This window comes from Taeniopygia guttata, chromosome 1, assembly GCF_048771995.1.
Source record: "Taeniopygia guttata chromosome 1, bTaeGut7.mat, whole genome shotgun sequence".
NCBI classification, from domain to species: Eukaryota; Metazoa; Chordata; class Aves; order Passeriformes; family Estrildidae; genus Taeniopygia; species Taeniopygia guttata.
Window position 1 is genome coordinate 30,272,048 of NC_133024.1, and position 21,461 is coordinate 30,293,508.

At 41.7% G+C, this 21,461-nt stretch overlaps 1 protein-coding gene across 3 annotated transcripts in view; it reads right to left on the reverse strand.

Moving 5' to 3' along the window:
• Positions 1-8,645: 8,645 nt before the first annotated feature.
• The window catches only part of LOC100224071 (ovostatin), a 28,871-nt gene continuing 16,055 nt past the window's right edge, over positions 8,646-21,461 (reverse strand). Inside the window, exons 22-36 of one of the 3 annotated variants that reach the window (XM_072926454.1) lie at positions 20,891-20,942; positions 20,465-20,548; positions 19,295-19,471; positions 18,732-18,813; positions 17,557-17,713; positions 17,030-17,104; positions 15,582-15,747; positions 15,182-15,402; positions 13,867-14,082; positions 13,614-13,738; positions 13,330-13,420; positions 10,796-10,867; positions 10,130-10,232; positions 9,280-9,354; positions 8,646-8,796 (exon numbers count right to left, since the gene is read on the reverse strand). In XM_072926454.1, the coding sequence (XP_072782555.1) occupies positions 9,302-9,354; positions 10,130-10,232; positions 10,796-10,867; positions 13,330-13,420; positions 13,614-13,738; positions 13,867-14,082; positions 15,182-15,402; positions 15,582-15,747; positions 17,030-17,104; positions 17,557-17,713; positions 18,732-18,813; positions 19,295-19,471; positions 20,465-20,548; positions 20,891-20,942 (1,674 nt within the window). In that variant the 3' untranslated portion in view covers positions 8,646-8,796; positions 9,280-9,301. Of the gene's footprint in view, positions 9,355-10,129; positions 10,233-10,795; positions 10,868-13,329; positions 13,421-13,613; positions 13,739-13,866; positions 14,083-15,181; positions 15,403-15,581; positions 15,748-17,029; positions 17,105-17,556; positions 17,714-18,731; positions 18,814-19,294; positions 19,472-20,464; positions 20,549-20,890; positions 20,943-21,461 lie in introns of all 3 variants that reach the window. The other 2 variants (XM_032747310.3, XM_041715019.2) reach the window with 2 other exon arrangements.

A 21,461-nucleotide genomic window follows, 5' to 3' on the forward strand; every position in this document is an offset into this window, starting at 1 on the left:
TGTTATTGCCTTTATAAGTGCAGCAAGGGGTGGAGATCCCAGTCTATCCTACTTCTTGCAAGAACCTCCCCTAACACTACTGCAACCAAAATCAACCCACCGTCTCCAAACTGTAACATTTCATTGCATTTCTCTGAATGTCTGCACAAAATACCTTTAGTGTCTGAATGTCTGCGCAAAATACCTTGTTTTCAAGGAAAGGGGCTCTGGGTTTTCAACTGAGACTTGTCACAGTACTGAAATGCACAAAGTGACCTAAACCCGAGAAAATCTGTCAAACCAGATTAATATTTGAGGGTTTTCTCCAACGTTCTTGGAATTTATCAACTGGATTGACAGTCTGGGTGAAGTAGACCAATTTTCTATACTTTGTCACCAGATTATGGCTAAAATAATACATTGACCTCTCTTTTCCCTTGCTTCATAGGTGTTTTGAAAATTGACAAAATGGAAAAATAGAGAAGCTAGAAACAGAAAGCGATCTAAAAGGTCTTAATTACTTCAGCCTTAGCCATTGAGCACTTGACAGTGTTGTTGAAGCTGGATTAATTTCAACTCAGAATTAGCCAGTTGCTGGGTCTATGGGAGTTTGTGAGTTCCCTAGGTTTCCAGTTTTCACACCTGTGTGGAAGATAATGGAGTTTTTTATTAGGGAGAAGGACGTTCTTTTGTTCTTTTGTACTCTGAAGAGAAAACAAAGCACTCAGGTGGGCTGCTCCCTACAAGAAAAACAATGCTGGAAAGCAGTTATTTGATAACGGTAAATAATTTTTTTCATTAATATTGGCACTGGTTCAGTCTGGCATGAGGTTATGAAGTCAGCTCTCTCCACAGTAGCCTGTTGTGTTTTGTATTTGAGGCTAGAACAGTGTTCATAACTCACCAGCATTTCAGCTCTTGCTGAAGAGCTCTTGCAGGGTGCCACGGCTTTCTATCTCCCCCACCTCCCAGCCATAAGCCTGGAGGCTTGGGGTGGACAAGGGGCTGTGAGGGGCCACAGCCAGGACAGATGACCCAAACAGGCCAAAGGGATACCCTGTACCTGCCACATGACACCATGCTTAGCAATAACAGGTGGGGAAAGGAGGAGGAATGACAACATTTGTGGTAACAGCATTTGTCTTCCAAAACAACCACTACCTTTACTGAGGCCTCACTTCTCAGGGAGTGGCTGGACATCTGCCTGCCAATGGGAAGAAGTGAATAAATCCCTCTTTTATCTTCTGCTTTCCTTTTTAAACTGTTATTTCAACTCAGTAGTGTCTTTGACATCCTTTCTGGAAAATGGGAGTGAGTGAAAGATTGAGTGTCTGCTTGGCTACTAGAGAGATATGGGTCCAAGGGCAGAGCACCTATTTGAGAGCACAATTTTCTCTAATAACCCGATGTGTTTTATGACTGTCTATCCTAGTTGCTTGCTAGTCTGTGAAACTTTCTTCAATAGAAACATCGGGCACACAGGGTGGCTATGAAATGCTTTCCCTTATGCCTTCAAATTTTTCACGGAAGTATCAAACCATGTGGAAATGAAACATAGCAGAAGTAGCAGGTGGTTCCCCAGAGATCTCTCTGTGGCATGGTGTGGGTGCTTAGAACACAGACAACAGACTGAGGTTCTGTTCTGAAAGCCCACCTCACTGTCATTTCTGTTGCAGAGGATCTCTACAGATTCTACAGTTAAGGAGATTGCCAAAGGATCAGGCTTTATTTTTCTGCAATGGGATACCCATACCAGGAGCTGCCAAGAACAGAAGTTCACTGTCAAGGCCATGAACTTGAGCTGACATTGTGGAAAAAGGAGATGATTGCAGGTTCTTGCTTTTCTTGACTTTCTCATGTAGTTATAAATATATTGCAATGTAATAAAGTATTCATTTCAAACAAGTCAATTTTATAATCATCAGAATCCAGAAGCTTTCTGAGTCTACTTTTGAATGTTTAATCAGAGGGTGGAGTGGATTGTGGATTAGGTGACATTCAAAGCTTGTAGAGGTAGAGAAGGGTAATTGTGCATAACTTACTGTTATAAGGAGCAGGTGTTTTGTCCCAAATATAGGCTGGATTGTGGCTTGGGTCAGAAAATGCACTATTGTATCTCCAAGAACTGGCACTAGTCACAACGTCTTCTGTGCCCATGTACATTCTGCACAGTAACCAAATGAAGGACAAAGATTCCCAATGCATCCTATATCCAGATAATTCACTGCACTAGTTTATAGCCTCCACTAATCACAGTGAAGAAAGTGCATCTGCTAAGGAAATAAACAATGATCTGTAATAGAGAAGTTATTGAATTAACAGATTTGCAACCAAACAAGTCCCCTGGGTGAAAAAAAGGTACCTGTAACTTTATTAAAACAAAGGAAAGCAGAGGTCATCCCATTTCTTGGCCATAACATATAATAACTTGTCTTTCACAGGAGAATCAAACAACATTCCACTGGATACAACAAAAAGGTTGTTTTGGGGGCAAATATTTACAAAACCATTGACATTTGTTTTTCATGATTTTTTGTCATTACTATATGCTGACTGCATGTCTTTGCTTTTCAAATCCTATCCATTCCTTTGAACTCAACTCATATGCTTGAGAAGCTTGTGAAGATTGCTCTGTGGGGAAGTTAGAGAGATGATACTTCATCACCAGGTCTGTATTTCATAGAATCATGGAATGGTTTGGGTTGAAAGAGGCCTTGAAGATCACCCCGTTTCAACCCCTCTGCCGTGGGCAAGGATGCCTTCCATCAGACAGGTAGCTCAGAGCCCCATCCAGCCTGGCCAGGGATGGGGCAGCTGCAGCTTCTCTGAGCAACCTGTGCCAGTGCCCCACCAAGTTCACAGTAAGGAATTTCTTGTTAATATCTAATCTAAACCCGCTCTCTTCCAATTTGAATCCATCCCCCCTTGTACTGTCACTATATGGGCTTTTAAGTTGTCTCTCTCCATAATTCTTGTAGCTTCAGGTACTGGAAGAGGTTCTTGGTTTTGGGCAATGTTGGAGAAATGTCTGTATACAGACAGATTATCTTGCATTCTTGACTCAAAAGAAGGTTTTTGCCAGCCTAACTTTGAGTGTTACCTGAGCCATTAACTTCAGACCTTAAATGCTTGTGCTTAGCTGTAGCACACAGAGAGAGATCTGTGTGTTTGTAGATGGAGAGCAATGACAGGAAGCCTTGGCAAAAGAAGAATGTTTTGATTTAGTTAAATTTGATTTAGTTATCTTAGTTTAAAAATGTCCCACCAGGTAAGTACAAATATCTTTCTACCACTGAAACAGTCCTGCTGCAGCCATAGTTAGACACCAAGAACTGTGCCTTTATGGTTGTGGTTTGGTTTATTTGAGGCACTAGATATGTTCTACCAGTGCAAGATTATCTTTACAAATAAAACCTGTCTTGCTGTGAAAAACTATAGCAATACAATTCAACTGCAATTAATTTTTTCATATAGGGCTGCTCGGTCATAATCATTTTTGTGTATTTCAGTGTGATTTTTTGACCTTCAATTTTCCTCATTATTACTGAAAAGAGCTGTATATCTTTCTTGTGGGAATCATCAAATGGCTTAAGGAAAAATTACAAGAGTCTCTGGAGCTCCATGGTTTTTCCTGTTTTTGAAAGATTTGTGGCTGCTAACATTTCATATAATTCTAGTACTCCTTCTGATTCATGCAGTCTAAAGCCATCTTGGATGTGCCTGCAAGATCTGTAATATATTTGTGGTATAGACACCACCAGCTTTCTTGTCAGCAGGTTAATTGCTGCAGTCAGAAGATCAATGCAAAGAAACCTGGCCATTACAACTACAAAAATTAGTTGAAAAGCACTGAATCAATCTGTGATTTTGGCTATGACTGCTTCCTACAACACTGTCTTTAAGAAGATTAGATTGTAACAATTTGTTTAGACATGGTAAAGGTCGAAATGCTTGGTTTGGCCCAGGTGTTTGGGGAACAATGCTGAAACACGGTAACTACAGATAAAGTTCTGCTTGGTCAATAGGGTCTCTAGTCAAGCGTGCAAGATTTCTTTCATTGTTTTAAGATGTGTGAGCCTTGGCAAAGTCCTCTAGCAGCTGAAAGGATGGTGAGGTCATAAAAGAAAATATGTATATCCCTAGTGGAATAGTCACGTCTTGCAGTGATTTTGATGAGTGATGGAATTTTTTTCAACAAAATGTGGTGGTGGGAAGGACTGCAGTTTATTTCAGTGGTCTATGATGCCTGGAAAAGGCAGCCATATAAAAGATGAAGGTATTTGAAGGTCAGCCAGTTGCAAGGCTTCAGTGACTCTGTTGAGTGTGGATGGGTCATCCACAACCTGTTTTCAAATCTGACACCTTTTTCCACATATGTGTGGAGGCTGAGATCTGAGCAGGAAAAACTGTGAGCTGAAGTATTAAGCCCGTCTTTGCTGTGCAGTTTCGGTGATAAATGCCAGTGAATGGTGAGTGAAACTGGAATCTACTGTCACTGTATCTGCCAAAGCCTCAGAGTGGACACTAGTGGATATACAAATTATCTTTCCTAGTTGTACACAGATTACCTGGCAGTTTTCAGGCTAAACTATGCAGTGCTATAGTCAGGCTAATAAGAGCATATGCATTTATTTTGGGAGTGCTTTGCAGTTTTACTGTCCTTGCATGGACAGGAACTAGAGTCTTTCAGCCCTCCTTTCTTCATGGTCTTTCTGGGCAGCTTCAAAGGTTCAGTTAAATGTGAAGAGGTCACCAGTAAAATATCTAAACAAGCCACTAAAAAAAAAAAAAATCTCTGGTTCTTAGTAAGTTAATTCTTCACACTTGCAAATATAAATCAGGTTTTGATTACAGTGGGAAAAGAAAATACTTAACAATTACTATCAAATGGGGAACATTCGACATGTAATTCATAAAATGTAACTTGCTAACGTGGGAAACTAGTCTGGCTGCGTGTTCCTCCCTAAACCTCCCATGCCAGCAATCAGCTCATGACTGGTACTGAGAAATCATCTTGTGTACCAAGAGCTGATTCAAGCTGCACATGATGTTGTCATGTATTGGCTTTTCTGGCTACTGGAAAGGTGCCTGAGACCAGCCATCTCTAGCATGCTGAGAGAAGCCCAGATCATTCTCTGACCTTTCCACCTCTGATCAAACTCCTAACTCTTTGTTTCATTTCACAGCTGTGCACAACTATCCCCTCTTCGTAGTTGCAGCTTCTGCACTCTGAAGGTCTGAGCATTTGCTTTCACTTCAGGTGAGAACTCATAACAGGCGTATGTAGAAAGAAGTAGCTCTCTGTGGCTTTCATACTGCAATGGTTTTTCTCTGCTTTATGGAAGGCCTGTTTTTTATTTTCATTCTGCAGAAATGACTCATAAATACATTGTAATGACAGATTTATAAGTGTTTGAGACTCCATTAGTCCCTCTTATTTTCTTCTCCTTCTCTCCATCAGTTTAGAGGGGAACAGGCTTCCCTGGCTGGTTGCCCTTCTTCTCTGGATTGGCTCAGGAAGGGTCATGCAATTCTGCTTTCCCTTAGGAATGCAGCCATCACCCTACAGATCCTACAAGAGTTTTACTGAGGTAATCATACTCCTAAAATATTTTCCTGCAGTTTCAGGCACTGTTGACATAAGAGATTTGAATCATCTGTCTGAAGTGCAGGTTGGTCTGTGAGAAGAGCAGTACAGAGGAGCAGTGTTTTAACTTGTGTCTTTGGATGCAGTTTTATGGGCCAAAGGAAATTTCTTGGACATATTTTGGAAATGCTCTATGTTTAATCCAAGTGCGCTGCAAAAGGAAGTGTAGATCTCACTTCAAGGCTGTAAAATGATTTTATCAGAACCAAGAGTTCATAGAGAAGAATGCAAGACATAAGACCTACATCTTTTAGAGCAGGGACTACCTCTTCTCATTTCTTAAAAGCCTGTCTGTAGTGTAGGTGTGATGCTGCTAGGATTTGAATGGGAAAGAGAGCTTGGGGTTAGGAGTCTCTCACAATGGGCTGATAACACTAAATGTTGGAGGGTCAGTCTCTTTTTGAGTACTTTGATCTTTTTGACATTGACTAGCATCTTGCTTCTAAATCCATTTTTTATTGTTACAACGAATTTTTCTTTCCACTGCGACATCCCAGAAATTGAACTTGTTCAAGCCATATTATGGAAGGCGTGCCAATGCTATTCAGAGCCTGCAGCTTTCTCTCCCTTTATCTGTTATTATTATCTACTTGGCAGCAAAACAATACTCTTGTGTTACCTGATATATTAATTGCACTACTTTAAGGACACCCCCCAGGGAGAGCCTGTTTGTGCCTTCAACCCCTGACCTTACGCCTGAAAAGTTTTTTTATTCATTCCCCTCACATAAAGGCTATTTTTCCTTTGTCTCCAGTGAAAATATATTCTGCAGCTATATATTGGAATGCTGAGCACTGTACAGTATAAGCTGGAGGATGTTTCCTTGATGAAGATTTGTCAGTCTTTTTTAACTTTTATTATCTTCCTAAACAGCTGAGGTTTCCAAGTTGTCTCAGGGCAAACAAGCTGGTCTCATGCAAACAGGGAATAAGAGAAAGTCCTGATTGTCCTCTTTTGAAGAACTAGGGTTTTTTAATTGTTATTGACCCATAAATGACAGCACTGGGCAAAACTGTCTGTTGGAGAGTACTGTGTGGAAATGAGGGAGTGACTGGAGCATCACATCCATGCCTAGTGTCACTCATAGTTGCTCATAGCACAAGTGCTTTGCTGTTACACAAAACAGCATCAGAGTCCTGGCAGCTTATAACTCTAGGAAAAACTTCCAGAGCCTGTCCTGGCACATTGCCACGGGTTACGGCAGATGGGTGCTGCAGAAACTGCACCTTTTTACAACTGAAATTCAAAGGGAAGATTGATTCATGGTAATTTTAGAGTTCTAGGGCATCTTTCTAACTATAGCAATCAAAGAAAACTGAGTGTAAATGTATTTGTAATTTTTGGAGATGGGATATGGCCCTTACCATTTTCTGATTGATTCACATGGTCCTACAAAGTCAGTATCTGAAGCTCCTTTCAGTTGTTACATCTTTTCATCTGACTTGCACCGAGGTTAAGCAAACTGAATTTGTGAAGCAGCAGCATCACATGATGCAAGCTCGATGAGAAAAAAATTGGGTCACTAGTTGCACTGCAGTTAAATGTGTTAAAGAAGTAAAAGAAGGCTGTAAAATGCAGATTTTGCTAGGTCTGCTGGCATTGTTCCATCCACTCCTTCTCAGCCTAGTGTTTTGGAAATTTGTAGTAAAATTTAAATGCTGTGGTTTTGAAAGCATCTGCATTTCATATCAGTTTCCATCTGACCAGGCTTGCAGTTGGCCATTCACTGGAATGGCATTAAACAAAGGCTTTTGTTTAGCAGCAGGCTGAGTTTACACAGCTGAGGAAGGAGGATTGAAGTAGCCTGATTGACCCCTCTTGAAGCTCACACAATCTTTTTTGCTGACAGGGATGGGAGAGCAAGGGGGAGTTTGGGGTCAGTTGGCCCCTTAACATCTTCAGAGTCATAACTTACTTCTCAGCATGTGTCTGTCTGTAGCAAAAGTCACCACAGGTCTCATGCAAACATGAAAACATTGCTTTCAGTGTGCCTTTTTGGGTCAAGGGCTGTGCCCAGGGGTTGCTTCTGATGGGAAGAGAAATGCTGGGGATAGAAACTCAATGTTTTGAGCAGAATTGAAAGACTTGAAAGCTACTCATCTCACAATATATTTTTTTTCTCAAAATGTCATTATTTTTTTGACAAGGTAAAAATTCCACCAGAATTTTCAGGGAAGGAACTATTCTTGTTTCAGTAAACCAAGATTATATGCAACTTAAAAAGAAAAAAAAAAAAAAAGAAAAGAAAAACAGAAAGATAAGAAAAAGAAGGGAACTCCATTCCCATATTTCTGTCCAACCTAAGGAGAATAACCAGAAATATAGGTGGCATGTGTGATCATAAATGTTGTTTTATGCATTGAAGTGCCCCTGCAGGCTCACCTGCATGCACAGAGCTACCACATGAAAAGCTGCTCTGTGCCTGATGCTTTCATATGACAGGTGGTGTATTTAAAGAGCTGAGAGAATCAAGGCATGGGGCCAGGTTCTCAAGGGTCTTAAGGCACTTAGCTCACATCAGCCAGAACCTAAATTCCCATAGAGCCTTAGGTTCCTATGTCAAATTCCTCATCTCTTTGGAGCAACTCTCTAGCTGCTTCCCAAGGTTTCCTAGGTCCAGGTGTTGCTGAATTCAGCTTTTTTTGCTGGACCCCAGAGCCACTCTCAAGCTGAACACCCTTCTGCTGGTTATTTTCTGTTGGGCATTTCTTAGAACAGGAGGCTGCAGTTGGTGTCATCCCCAGGTCCTCCTAAACCAAGATTTACGTTCTCCCACAGCTTCCAAATTTCTTTTGCATCTTTCTGAGATTACACTGAGCCTGGGGGTCTCTGTCATGACTCCCTGCTGTCACAGAGGTTCCTGCACTGTGAGGCAGATTTGTTTCCTTTGAGCTATCTCTGGGCAAGCCTGGCATCCTACAGAACAGAGCACTGGACTGCTCCTCTCCTACCATATCCTGGGCTGTTGTGCTCACCCAGCTCTAGACAGACCAAGGAGTGGAGGCTGGGACAAATACCATTGCCAATGAGAATGTTTTATTACAAAGGACAGTAAAACATGAGATGCTGATCTGAAGGAAACATTTCTTTCTAGACAGAGGAAAAACTTGCACAAAAGTTGTCTTCCTTTGATTAGAATTCTGTCATCTGTAGGTGATTCAGTTCAATTGCTGAAAAAGGTGAGGATCAAAGTAATTTCTTCAGTATTTTCCTTCTGGATAATGGAAAGACTGAAACAAGTAAAATCTACAGAAGCAGCAGCAGCAGTACATTATTCTCTGAGTTTAGGATTTCTTAAGAGGAATCTATAGCCCAGAACATACATTTCAAATGAGCACCTTTACACAAATCTCCCACTGGAATATGTCATAAGTTTCAAAACAAGATGGATGGTCAGAGTCAACAACTGCACGGTATCTCCCTTGTCAGGAGAAGCACTTTGTCTGCAGTTTCTAATCCACACTGACCCCAGTTCTTTTTGAAGTGTGGGCCAGAATGGGTCATTCTGATCTACAGCAAAATGGGATTTGATTATTCCTCATTATTCTACATATTCACATGTTTTTAATTGTGTTCCCAGAAAAAAAAAAAAAGAAGTTTCTTATCCTCTTCTTGTTCTACAGCTGCTTGCCTGATACTTTCTGAATCATTACCTCTTCTGGCAGACATCTGATTTCAGTTGGAAGATGGGGAGCAGGGAGTGTTGTACTCTGAAAGGGCATATTCATCTGGAAAGAAAAAAGGAAGAAGACATTTGTATGAGAGTGAGTAATCATTCTGACCCCAGTCTATCTGCATCTGTCATTAACATGCTGCTAAACAGAAGACATTTGATAAGTTTTGTGGTAGACTCCCAGTTGTCAAGGCACCGAGTTGCAGGGCTGCACAGTCAGAGACCAGTGCAGTCTGACCATGTCTGTCAGGACACTTCATTGCTGTCACCATGCAAGATGTGGATCAGGTGGCAGAAAATGTACTCCAGGATCAATTCTCTGACTGCTGCTGCTGCTGCTGCTAATCTGCTAGGATTCATTTTAAGAAAGGTGGTCAGGCACTTATTTTTGTAGTTCTAGTTACTTAAACTCCTCTTTTGTTAAGTGAGATTATCATTCCTACTTAAGTATATAAATTCCACCAAGGAAGATCTTTTTGCTGCAGCCTACAATGACACTATTAAATAAAAATTAGCTAATGCAGTTCAGGGAAGTCAAGAACACTGCTGCCTTTGAGTTACTGATTTTAACCATCGTGTCCAAACCGTGGCAAGAAAGTGGAACCACATGTTTCTTTGTATGTGTTTTGTAAGAAAGAAGCTCTCATGTATCACCTTCTTATCTGTTTTATGTTGAAATGAAGCAAGACATGTAATCACAGGAGGGCAGGAACTGTTTATGTTCTGCAAAACCTTTGCAGTCTAGTAATCAAAACCAGCAGAGTTGCTAAGTGGGTCTCTCCTTGTCCCTCCTTTGTCGTGGTTTTACCGAGGCCTGCTGGGTCCCCTACCTGTTTCATAGTAATCATATATATGCACAGGCACTGGTTTGATGTCTGAGACAGGCAGGCTTTGCTCCACACTGAAGGAGAAGCTGATTTCCTTCTGGGACACCTGGAAATGGCAAGACAGGAAGATGCATCAGAACTTTTCATAACGATCCCTGAGGTTAAGATTGAACAGATTCATTTCTGAGTCAGACTGTGTGACAATGTGCTATTCTACAGCTCCCTCCAGCTTGTAAACTTGATGTTAAATCAGACAATTGTTTAAAAGCTGTCAATAAATATGTTTTGTTGCTAAAATTGTGTGCTCTTTTCTTTTCACCTCCTCCTATTTCCATTGCCAATTACCCCAACCTAATTCACAGCTAGTGTGGTTTTCAGCATATCAGCATTCATCCTGTAATCGAAAATTGCTGTTAGCTTCTTTCCTTGCCTTTTCCCAGTTAAAATCACCTTCAGTACCCCTAAGAATCCTCTCCCTATTTTTCTCCCTTTAATTACTTTGATCTCAGTATCTCCATTATCCCCTGTGATGCTGGATTGAATGAAATACCTTTACATCTTTAAGGCATGGGTATCGTTAATGTGCTATTAATAAGATTTTTCTTTTATCTGGGAGCCTGTTTTAAACTTCCAGTTTCTTTAAACTGAAAGGAAACCTCCCAAACTTACCTTCTGAAGGTAGAAGAGTATGTGGTTGTTCTTAATGTCTACACGATCCACAACAGAATTCTCGTACCGAAGCTTTAAATAAGGCAAAAGACAGCAATGTTAGCACGGGAGACTTGCCAAGGAGACTTACAGATTCCACAGCAAAACGCATTTAAAGCGGCTGCTGTGCTCCTTTTATTCCGCCCCGCCATCTAGTCTCCAAAAAAAGAAATGCAGGTTGAGTATTTTTATAACCTGATGCGTGCAGACCAGTCACAGTGGTAAACAGTTCCACCAGCCAGTTTTGGTGCTTGTGACTTGCATCATCAACCTAAGAAATCTCTCATTTCAAAGAGAATTTACAATTAATTTCTGCAGCTCAAGCTGACTTGCTTGCTAGTCCATTGTATGTTTTAAAAAAAAAGTTTAAAAACTTTTAGAAAATAATGTGAACAAAAATATTTTAATATCAAAACATACAAACCTAAAATATTCCAAATTTTAAAAACTAGCCATTTTCCCCTAAGTGTATATGAAGAGGAGTAGGATGCCAAATGGAATGCCAAACAGAAAAAAAATCTTCCAAAGAAAATGTATTAATTCAATACAGTTCTAGCCAAAAAAAATCAGGCCTGAATACTGAATGATTATAAATATACAAAGGTATGAGCAGACTCTACCAAGAATTTAATTCTTCTTTATACCTGCTTGAAAATTACAGCTCATGACTTGACGGTAACTCATCTATTGTGAACCTAAATTGTATTAGGAACCTCAACGAGGTGCTTATCAGTGTTGTCCCTAGAATTGTCATCATGATAACCAAATTTCTGGATAGTAAAGGGGGAGGATCAATGACCTCCTTTTTTTGGTTGTTCGTTAAACTGTACTGTAGAGGAAGAAATAACCCTTGTCAAATAGCTAATAATGCACAATGCTGATTAAAGCAATTTAACTATGGTAGAAGTGTTTCTCACATAGATTCTGTCAGGCTGTGTGACTACAGACTCATGCACACAGACATTAAGGAGCACAGGGAAACCCATAACCTGAGCAGAGCCACTGGAGCACTCTGACCCTCTCTCCCTTGGTGCTGCCACAGGGCAGTGACCAGCCCATTGTCAGAGTGTGAGAGCCACCAGGTGAGTCAGCAGCAGAATATCCCTGCATCACCTTGCAGAATGAAGGGGATGCTGCCTACAGACTATGGGGCTGAGTATGGGACGCTGGGACTCAAGAAGGAGTTTTTATGGGTTGTTCAGGGGAAGAACCAGAAGTAACAAAGAGAGGGATAAAATCTAATTGGAAGGGAAAAGGGTGGAAAATGAGATAAATGAGGCCAGTTGTACATGAATAGGTTGGTGGTCAGCACACTTGTCTGCCCTGCACCTGGTCACCACAGCCTCTCCTGCCTTCTTATTAATCTCTGTTCCTGGCAATTTTCCAGGGTGAAAGGCTCTCTATACTCCATATGTATGTGTGTGCAGGGAGTGCAAGTCACTGAAGAGAGGATCAGAGATCACAGGGACAGTGTGCCTGGAGTGCCAGCATCCTGAGACACCAGACTGCAGCCTTGTAGTGATGGGGGTATGTGTGTCAGCATGTGCTCACTGGTGATGAACTGGAACAGCAGCCAGCTGCTGAGTCAGGCATAAACCTGACCCAAATGTTGGAGACACCAGAGGGTCCAAGACAGCTACCAAAGGGACCAGAATGTCCGAGACTATTTCTGGAGAAACCATACAGTCCTGGAGGTGGACATTGGTCTGGAGCAGCAAGTGGAGACTTATTTGCATGTCTCTGTGTGTGTGAGACTGTCTGACATCACTGTGAAACCAGGGAACCCCAGCTCATCTGCTGCATATTTAAGAATGCTTATAGAGGTCCTATATAGAAGCCACTTATGCATACATCTGGGTGATGGGGACCTCAGCTTCAGGCACTGAAGTGGGGCTCAGGCCTTGAAGGACGCACATGTCCAGGTGCCAGCAACTCAACAGAACAAGGGTCCAGGGGAAGCTGCTGGGCAGACTGAGTGCCTAAGGCCAGCTACCATGAGAAGCCACATTGTGTATTTGCATGTATATATGTGCTTGTGTATATTTATGTATTGATTTATTTCTCTTTTCTGCAAATGAGATTTTAATCTGATCAGGCAGAAAAAGGGAACAGAATAAGGCCATTTGTGCTATCTGTGTTTGTGGAAGTGCTGTCTTTCCTCTCCACTGACCTGTGTGACACATCTATTATGTATACATAGCTATATATGTGTAGTGTGTATGTCTGCTTATTGGGAATATACCCTGACCTTTGCTGTTGGCCGGACCTGGGGATATGAAGTCTTAGCTGTCCTGGGCTACTGGATTTGGCAACTCCTAACAGATTTGTCTTCAACACATAAACAGCTACAAATCTGAAGCCCAGAGTATGAGAGAGATTGCTATGCCCAGGGATTTTGCGGTATTCCCATGGGCTCAAACATGCTAATCAGAGACTCTATTTATCAACTTCCTATGTTCTTAAGCTTTATCCTTCACATTGGTCCCAATTTTTACCTTTTTCAGGGAAGATTCTTCAGGAACAAATCCTGAGAGCATTTTCACATCAATAATAGCCATGTTGGAGACGTTGCGGTTTCCTGTGTAACTAAAACGAGAAAAGTTCTGGTAGTCTGGTTTGCAAATAGAAAGGAGACCAGTGAATGCCATTTTTAGCTTCCAGTAATCCCATTTTACTTCCTACACTGCAGAGCAGCAGTTAACTGCCTCTACTTATATCCTTTCTTGGATGCTTTACCAAACTGTGAATGCAAGAGGGTAGGTCAGTAAAAGGAAGTTACCTGGCAGAGAGGACAAGATCAAACTTTGGTGGATAGTTGCCTGTGCAAGACACATTTGCTGTCTTTACAGACAGAGAGAATCCTGCAGCTTTTTTTGGCAAATGGATGTTGTATCTCAGGGTAGTCTGAAAGAGATAAAAGGTGTGGGATGGTCACAGATGTAAAGGAGATATGACATATGGAGAGGAATAAAGCATGGAGAGCCCCCTTGCTTAGTTCCCAGAGGGTGGTGCTGAGTTCTCAGCTTGCTTACCTGCAGATAGACACAGCCAGTGCCATTCACCTCCACTCTGTAATTCCCTGGAATAGTGGGTAGGGACGCCTGCTGCAGTAAGAAGCGGTTCTTGTCGTTCACCTGGAAAATCTTACTGGGGGTCTTCATAAAGTGGACTTGGACCGTATTAACATTTTGTTTGGAGAAGGTGAGATATCCGTACTGGGCTAAAGCTTGGAGAGCAACCACAGTGTCCTGAAAAGAATAACGTGATCCCCAATTAGATACTCAGGTGGAAAATGGTGTGTGAGGTTAGCGTAGCTCCTGTTTCCCTGATGCCTTGTCAGTACTCATGAATGCAGGGGGGCTTTGCAAAGAGCCAAAGAGGCATGACACAAGCTCTTGTAGAACTTGCCTGGTGGATAGAAAGCTGTCCCTGAGCCATCAGTGTGCTCTGGTGACTAGTAAGTTCATCTGTGGTGCATTAAGAAGGGCTTTGGCAGCAGGTGGAGGGAGCTGATCCTGCCCCTCTACTGAGCCCTAGGGAGGTGTATCTAGAGTGCTGTGTCCAGTCTGAGCTTCTCAGTACAGCAGAGACTGTACTGAGCTCCTGGAGTGGGTCCAGAGGAGTACCATGACAAGAATGATTAAGGGACTGGATCATCTCCTACAAGGAAAGGCTGACAGAACTGGGCCTGTTCAGCCTTGAGAAGAGACAACTGAGAAGGGATCTCACAAATATCTGAAGGGAGGGTATCCAGAGTATGGATCCAGGCTCGTCTTTGTGGTCCTAAGTGATAGAAGAAGAGGCAATGGGCAGAAACTGATGGACAGGAAATTCCATCTGAACACGAGGAAGAAATTCTTCACTGTGCAGTTGACTGAGCACTGGGACAGGCTGCCCAGAGAGGTTGTGGAGTCTCTCTCACTGGAGATGTTCAAGAGCTATCTGGACACAATCCTGTGCCATCTGCTCTGGGATGACCCTGCTTGAGCAGGGAGGTTGGACCAAATGACCCCCTGTGATCCTTTCCAGCCTGACCCATTCTGGATTCCGTGATTCTAGAGCAACAGGTTTTAATTATTGCAGAAGATCTGGGATAATGTTGTGTGAGCAGTGAGTGCTGCCCGTGGCTAACTTGGAATTCAGGTAAATTCTCATTGCTTAAAACGAAATTATGTGTAAAGCTATGCAGATCATGGTGCACCTTTGACAAGGCAACCCATGAAAGCACCAGTTATCCAGCATTACTCAAATCCATATGCAGTCAGAAGGATTTGTCATTTTTCAAGATTCAGCTTGCAGACTGTACTGTCTGCAAGACACTTTCTTTTTATCACACCCAGTTGTTACCTGGCTGGAAGAAAAGCCACCATATGGGTTCTGTTGTTTGATAAGCCAGTACACAATGCGGGAAATATAAGATAAGTCTTCTGGAGTGAGCTTCATTCTGTTGAGCAGCGCCAGGAGCACATAGCTGGTTATTTCAATCTCAGCAGAAGGGGCACGGGAATAGAAGTCAGAGAAACGTTCTCCTGGTGGCTTGTTTTCTCTCTGCCAGTGAACAGATCCACCTGGAAATAGAGAATAGGGTGTAAAAAGCATGGAAAAAACAAACTCAGTGGCATAGCAGGCATGAAAGGCAAGGGAAGGGAGAGCATTCCTGACAAAACTGTGCATCAGAACAGCTGACATGATCCAACAGGCTGTTCCATCAGCTGCACTGCCTCTGCCATGGCCATGCTGCACTTACCAGCCCTGACAGCTGCTCCATCCAGCTGCTGAAGGAAGAACTGGCGTCTTTCCTCTCTGCCAGCTAAGCCATAGACATAGGCAAGGAGGGCCTGGTTATACAGGTTGCGGACCCCACTGTTAAATGCAGTCTCCAAACAGTTCATGCCACTCCGAACGACAGGATGCTGGTAATGCAAAACACAGTGGGGTGTCAGGTACCTGGATTTGTGTCTCCACATAACACTTTCTACACACTTCCATCATGCTTAAGCTGCAATTTCTGACTCTTCATGCTAGAAATATCCATGATCCATGGCATGTTTAAGTGCCTCCAAAGTGTACCCTGTAAAAAAATGCCATTCCAGTCATGCTGCCCCCTTTCTGCATTTTAGAAGCAGCATGGCCAAAATAAGAGAGCACTGTTTCTTTTCTTGACTCATGAGATCAGCCTACTCAAGTGAAACCTTTGTCCCTTGGTTGCTTTAGCAAATGTGGACTAGTTTTTCAGAACTATGTAAAGTGCATTGAGACCTCATGATTAAGCAGCTCTCAAATGGATACTGCTCATTTGCTAGCTATAGCTACCAAGGTAACTCTTCAGACCTTTCAGCCTTATTGGCTATCTCTGTGAACTCTTCTCTATCTCATACATCACCAGCATGCTACTAACCATGTCGTGTCTCTGCAGCTTCACTTAAACACGTGACACCGGGTTTTGGAGCAGCTTATGAAGATATTGGAAACTAAATTCATGTTGCTATAGAACTGTTTGATTCTGCACAATGTTTTCATCCTGTTGGCCTTGTGTGCCTTGATGATAGCCCATACCCCATGAATGAGGGATGTTAAAAAAATCAGCATATCTAGAACATGTTTGTCAGATTTGGAACAATTCTCTTCTTCCCCATTATATAAAGAACAAAGTCAGCATAAAAACAAGATCACAAGGATATGCAGGAAATATATTACAGAGAACAGAACTTGGGTCTCATTTCCCAATGCCTAGTACTACAACCAGCAGCTCACAGTTTCCTTCCATTATTAAGATTTCCATAGGGAAATGGGCACTGGAACTAAATGTGCCAAAGTGAGTTTGTAGACTTGTAGAAGATTTGGATAGCTTGAACTTTGGACTGGGCAAATTCAGAAAAAATTTCCAAGTGGACTTTGGATGGAGTGGGCAAATTCAGTCTGGATTTTGCACCTACTTAGACTACTATTGTCTAAAAGAGCTGGATTCCTCAGGGGTGTTTCAAGTGAATCCATAGGCACTGGATATGTACCTGAATTGTAACACTCATTAAATACTTGCAGGGGACTGCAGGCTCCTGAAAACGACTGTCAACAATCAACTACTGTCCTACAAACAGTATTTGAGTTTCTCATTGTAAAGGAAAGCTGATGTGAGGACTGTGACTTAAGCAGTTTGACAAATGTCTGACTGGGCTAACAGCCCCAAAAACCTACTGCAGCAGAGTGTCCAGCCTCCAGCAATGATGCCACAACATAGGCTGTGAGGGAGTATTCAGCTTCTTCTCCACCCTGATGAAAAACAAGCAAAGAACTGGTTAGGACAAATGTCCTAGAAATAAACAACATATGAATTAATTCATAGTTCATATACAAGATTTGAGATCAGCAGTAATTTCTATCTTCCTGCGTGCGCATGAACAAGAAAGATCAAGTACACAGAGGATAAAGCCAAAGTAATTGCATCTTCTTGGCTTTCAAATGTGTGTAATAAAGTAGACAACAACTTGTGGCTGAGCACAAAATGCAGTGGTGGAAAATAAAACCTGAGACTTAGAAAGCTGTACTTGTTTTTACCTCATGATCAAGAGCGCACATAAGAATCATGTCCTGCTTGTGTAGGAGAGACATGAGATAACAACTGCCAGGAAGAATAGGGGTGTGGTGAAGAGTAAGCTTACGTCATATCTAAATAAATCTAGATGGCAGGACTGAAAGTTTGGGGCTGTACTTATCTCAGTTACCTTCAAGGCATTGTTGAAATGTGATCCAACATTTTCAAAGCAGCCATCTGACTTCTGCTTGCTTGCCAGCCAGATCAAAGTTTGAGACTGGACGTTGTCATCAATGTAGATGTAGCGTTTGGCTTGCTCCAGTGACTTGTACACAAAGGCAGTGAGCCTGCAGATGATCCAGAAACAGAAGACAGGTATGGTGTGAACAAGACCAAGGACATTTACCAGTGCATAGGATGTGCATAGAAAATGACATAAAAATAACTTCATGTTTGAGGTAAAATAAGAAAGTGTTTTCTAAGTTTTAAATTAATAATATACATAAAATCCTGATACCAAAAATTGACCTCCAATGTCTCCATTGCTGTGCTGAAACCTTTCTTTTAGAGCAGTGGTGAAGTATACACACAGCTTGGGGACTGATGTTAGCAATTTCTAGTCTTAGTTAATTGAATTATGAAGCAAACTAGGTTGGAAGGGACCTTTGGAAGTCTCCTGTTCAAGGACCTGTTTAAACTAAGGCCAACTTCAGAGCTGTGTCAGGCTGTTCAGTCTTTTGTCCAGTTATGTGAAAATCACTAGGGATAGAGATATCCACATCCTCTCTGGGTATTTGTCTCAGTGTTACAGACTTCTTCTGGGGAAGATTTTTACTCTTTCTACTCACTCAGAGCTGTCTCTGTAGCAACTTGAGTAAGGACAAACTCCCGCCTTTACTCTGTGCAGCTCTAACAAGAGTCTGACTCTGTATTTCCACAGAAATACAGTGTTTCTCTGCATTTTCCACTCTACAGTGGAAAATATAGAGAAACACTCTGTATTTCTCTGTATAAAGAGAAATACCAGAGAATTTCCCAAATACAAATTTCCACATCTAGGAAATGTCCCCATCTAGGCAGCAGAAACTTTTATCCAGGTCTCCCATTAGTTTCTTCTTCTTCTACAGGCCTAAACAAACCCAGATCCTTCAGTTTCCTGTTGAACATTATGTACTCAAGCTCCCAACCATCATACTGTCCTTTTGTTGCCCACCTTTCGGTTATTAATTTCTCCTTTACTAGGAGATTCAAATTAATTAAACTATATTCATTTAGTCTATTAAAAATAAGAATTACTGCATACTTGAATTGTTTTCCAAAGCCTAAAGATCCTGTGCTAGGGAAATGGAAAGTGTCATCACTTACCATACACTCCCTTCCCCATCTCGTGACCCAAAGGAGCTGTAGGATCCATCCCGGTGTTTGTATGATAGCTGTTTCTGGTAGCCTGAAAACACAATGAAGAAGACACATTTTCTAATCCCAGAAAAGGATTTGTTCTGCTATTTGGTTCAACTGAAGCAGTAAGACTTTTGGATTTAGTATCAGGTAATGTATGTCTGGTGAATAATGCCAAACACTATGAATTCCAGCTGCTTTTGCTCCTGGACATGCTGCTTTTGGGGGTGTTCCCATTGCCTGCTCCTGTGTAATTACTGTGGTACTGGAATTCAGAGGTCAGTGCTCACCAAGTAGAGTGGAAGAGTTCAAGGCAAACAATCACAATACTAGATCACAGGATCACAGTTTATTCTGAATTGGAAGGGACCAACAATGGCCACCAAGTTCACCGCTTAACCACACAAAGAACCCCAAAAATCACACCATCTGCCTGATAGCATTGTCCAAATGCTTCCTAAACTCTGTCAGGCTTGGTCCGGTGACCATTTCCCTGGGGAAGAAAATGGAAGAATCTGAAAACCTCTTACCTCTGGATAAATAACCAGTACCCCTGACTCTAATCTCTTCAGTCAGCTGCCCAGTCTTATTCAGATAATCCAGGGCATAGATGTTGGGTGTGAACAAGGCCATGTTCTGTTCTCCGCAGCCATAAGGCATATGGAGGAGGTTATCCATGTTACGCAGGGCTGTGCCCAAAATATCTCCTGAAGAGTGAAAAATGTAAGAAATCAGCCCAGTTCAGACATGTTTTTATTACATAGCGTTATACATTGCTCTATACTTTCTTATTATGAACCCAAGGGCAATGACTAATACAGAGTAATCATAGTAACCAAAGACAAATCATAGAAGAAAAGTGCTGAACTGTCACCATTTTTCATTTCTTATCTGGATGATGGACACCTGGGAGAAACACAGAATTTGAGAGAAAAAAATAAGCACCAATACTGTCTGGCAGGGCTTCTGAGGAACAGCTATGAATCCTTGGAAGAGTTAGATTTCCCTGCCCTTTACAACCTGCTTCCTGTTTTTGCACATACATGTGAAAATGTTGTTTGGGGTATGATGCTGATGGGCTGCAGAGGCTGTAATTGCACAGCATCAGCACACCTCACACAGACATGGGCACCCAAACCAACTGTGTTTAGAAAACAATCTGTGCTCAGAGCCTCAAAAAATTTTCGCTGAAGAGAACCCTCAAGTCTTAATAATGACTTTCAGATTAGTAGAGTCAATTGGGACCTGCAACTTTTATTCTATGGGAACTTATTGACTTACAAATGTTTTTCATTATGCAAAGTGATAAATTTGAAATTATGTAGTCAGCGAAGTTCTGAAGATTTCTTTCCAAGAAATTAAGATTTTTTTCAAAGAAGTCTGCCTTATGCTACTTTTCACCTGAATCAGCTGTTTTACTACACTGAAATGGATATGCTAATGCAGTATAATCTGAAATGCAATATAAATGGAAATTATTGGACCATTTTCTCCTCTCTTGATATGAGAGAATTTTGAGCAAATTTTGCCTCCCACTGCCATTTTGCAAGTAGAAAACTTATTATAGGAATAATTATTTCTTCAATTAAGGAATAATTATTTCTTCAACTTTACATAAGGTTTGTGTGTGAATACATGATGGCACTTGGTGCAGCCCAAGAGATACACCATTTTGTATTTAGTCTAAGCACTAAACTTACCAATGACAGAAAAATAAGCTCTGGCTGATCCCTGCACGAGGTTCCTTGGCAAGCTGAGAGACACTTGTTCAGATATCGTTTTGCCTGATGAGAAAATGTGAAAAGAAGAATTGTTAGAATTATGGGGTTTTTTACAGAAATCTTGACTGTTATAGTCTTCAGTCTGGAAAATGCCACTTGGGCTCATTGCCCAATGAGCCAAAGGAATATAAAAATCCTGAATTTCAGCCTAGCACCCTGATCTTTTGTCCTAGTCACCCTAGGACACCCTGAATATCTCCTTCCTCCCCTGGAAGGGTCTCTGGCTTTGAAGGACAAGATCTACAAGACAGTGAAGCAGTTCCACTTAACTTCCTGGAATGAATGAATGAATGAATGAATGAATGAATGAATGAATGAATGAATGAATGAACGAACTTGCCTTACCTTTTGCACAGACGAGGGAGCTCTGAGTCAACTCCTTTTTAATACCTTCAGGCTGTTTGATTGCAGTGAAGTGGTCAGGAAGAGAAAGAAAAGTGCAGAACATCACTATGAAACCATGACATTTAGCAGTATAAGACAGTTTGTGATTATGGCTATCCAGAGAATGCACCTCTTGTACTCTGTCCTACCCTAGCTCCACTAGAATATCCCTTTGTCCATGGCTCCCTCTCTTGCCCAAGATCCTTTCCAGAGCACCTTCTTACTAAAAAAGGAGTTAAAAAATAGGTATTTCTAGCCTCTGAGAGGGACTCTGTCCAATTATTCCTATGTAGCTGTTGCTTTATGATGCTCAAGATAAACCTGTTTCTTTTTAAATCTTCCCTCAACCCTCTTTCCTATTATTCAAGTCATGTGCTAAAGGTGTTTAAAAGTAAGGTATGGAATCTTCTGGCACCATGGCCTGCCAGGATATGTGCTGGTGGTCCCAAGAAGGAGACAGGGGGAGAAAGACAGTGGATACTGTAACCACCACAATTCCACTCTTATTTTGATATGGAGAAGCCTCCTGTAC